At 39.5% G+C, this 2,356-nt stretch overlaps 1 protein-coding gene across 1 annotated transcript; it reads left to right on the forward strand.

Moving 5' to 3' along the window:
* The first annotated feature begins 238 nt into the window (after positions 1-238).
* Positions 239-1,243, forward strand: LOC11431774 (vicilin-like seed storage protein At2g18540). The gene has a single exon (XM_003588686.4). The coding sequence runs from the start codon at positions 270-272 to the stop codon at positions 1,002-1,004; it is 735 nt and encodes a 244-aa protein (XP_003588734.1). The 5' UTR covers positions 239-269; the 3' UTR covers positions 1,005-1,243.
* Positions 1,244-2,356: the final 1,113 nt, after the last annotated feature.

Consider the following 2,356-nt stretch of genomic DNA (forward strand, 5'->3'; position numbering starts at 1 on the left):
CATATATTTCTATGAAGATATATTTGTAAAAACATTAAAAAAAAAATAAAAAAAAAGTCAAAATGAGAGTCATAGTTGAGTTCTTAAAATGAATTGGACTATGTGGCCGAGGATATCTCTAACTCTCTAATCATGGATGGATGGATGTGAAAAAGACGCGGAGGAGACAAAATAAGAAATTAGAAATGCAAAATGACAGTTATATCCATCGGTGAAAAGTTTTTAAAAGGTTGAACGGGGCCTAATTTTCTAACCAAAGTATAGTAGCAATGGTATTCATTGTGCCACCGAGCGGCGAAAAGTTTTCCTTAGACGTAAACCCTAACACCACCACTCTCCATCAGCTGAAGGTCGCGATCCAACAATTCAACGGCATGCCTGTTTCCAATCAGCGTCTCTTCTTTTCTCTGAGTCTCGGACAAAACGATTCTGATCTCATCTCTAACCTTGGAATTGGACCCTTCTCAACCCTAACCCTGCACACCCCCTTTTATGGCGGTGCCGACGATGACACAATCGGGGCAACCTCCAGTACCGTAAAGGATGAATTAGTCAAGGAGGTGGATTCTGATTCTGAGTCTGAGTCTGAGTCTGAGTCCGATGCCAAGGCCAGGGCGGACTCTGAATATTTGATTTACCCAGACTCAGATTCAGATGTGGATGATAAGATAGAAAAGAGACGCCAAAGTGAACTTTTTGAAATTCGTAGGAGGAGAAATTCTGCCAAATTTGAAGAACAACGCATGAGTATCTTCTTTAAGAATTATGAGGAGAAGTTCTGTGCTGAGATGGAGCGTTGGTGGGAAGAAGAAGACAAGAAGTTTTTAGAAGAAGAAAAGGAGGCCGAGGAGGAGCTATTGAAGGAGATTGAAGAGGATCGCAAGCAGGCCGAGGAGGAGGCTAGGAAGAAAGTCAAGAGGGCAAGGAAAGCCGAGGAGGTGGCTAGGAAGAAAGTCAAGAGGGCAAAGAAAGCCGAGGAGGCAGAGGCAAAGGCAAAGGATTAATGAATATTTCAAGAATTAGAGAAGGACTAGATTTGCACTATTATGTTTTTCATGATAATAATAATAATTGTATTAGTATGTTCTCCTTTGTGTGCCTCTCTCTCTCTCTCTTTGAGAAGATTGTTATGTTATCTCTCTGTTCTGTGGGTTGTTTTTCTGTTTTCCCAAAATACGGATTTATAATTATTTTGTATTCATTTTTTTCTTCTTCTAGTTTTTACCATGCTTTGGATGTTTAATGTTAGTGTTAATACCTTCCACATCAACTGCATTGGCTCTTATATGAAAAAAAAATGCCCCATACTTTTCTTTTAGACCCCGGATAGTCTTCTGAAATGAATCATCAAATTATCTGAAGCGATGGCGGCTTGCATGGAGGACTCTGAGGTTTTTCCTTCATACATTTCTATTGATTGATATATAGTTCTCATGGAGGCAAAATTTTAACTTGAATTCTGTTTTCATGCTGTAGGTTATTGAAACAACAAATGGATGGACTCATAACAAACTTTTCAGAATTTCTTTGAATTGACTTTTTAGGTCTGCACTTACTTGAAAAGTTATTCTATGCAATATGATGTGGATTTTACTCGCAGATGAAGATTCTTAACTCTATGCTTGTGGCCTTCACATACATGGTATGATATCACTTTAAATTTAATCTACATGCCATAACTGTATCCGTAAAGACTGAGAATATTAATGATTCATTCAATGCTACATGCTATACCCGTTGAGAAGAGATCGTACTTTGTCACGATCGATTGGCTAATTGGGATAACGTTAATAACCATGAAAGTGGAAATGGTCTATTTTTTTATTTTTTTTATTTTCCTTGTCCTCCTGAGGTAATCTAAAATCGCTACCATCACTCTGTTGGATATACCCCAACCTTGATTTCTGCGTGCCTAAGTTTGTCTGAAGCCAAGTCTCAACTTATCTCGCTCACTTATTTTTTTTCTGTTGAAAGAAGGTCCCTACTCCCTATATCACTCCTGGGGGCTTCAGAGAGATTTGTTGAAACAAATACTTTGGGTTTCTAATTGGTTCCGGAGGACTAAAAACGGGAGTTCAATTAGTCTATAAGTGCTGCCACTGTACCGGGATCTGCTCCATTTGCTAACCCTGCTAGGTTATAGTGTGAAAACCCAGAACTTCACCTGGCTCGTAGTTCGTACCCCTTCCGTGGCAAACTCAGTAGGTAGTTCTGCTTCTATTGGTTTGCCTCCTACTCCCAATTTCAGTTGAGATACGTGGAATGCAGGGTGTATCCTAGCTTTAACTGGAAGTTGCTGGTGGAAAGCCACTGCTCCAGTCTTCTTGGTGACCAAGAAACAACCATAGTACTTTAG

Source organism: Medicago truncatula, chromosome 1 (assembly GCF_003473485.1).
Source record: "Medicago truncatula cultivar Jemalong A17 chromosome 1, MtrunA17r5.0-ANR, whole genome shotgun sequence".
Taxonomy (NCBI): domain Eukaryota; kingdom Viridiplantae; phylum Streptophyta; class Magnoliopsida; order Fabales; family Fabaceae; genus Medicago; species Medicago truncatula.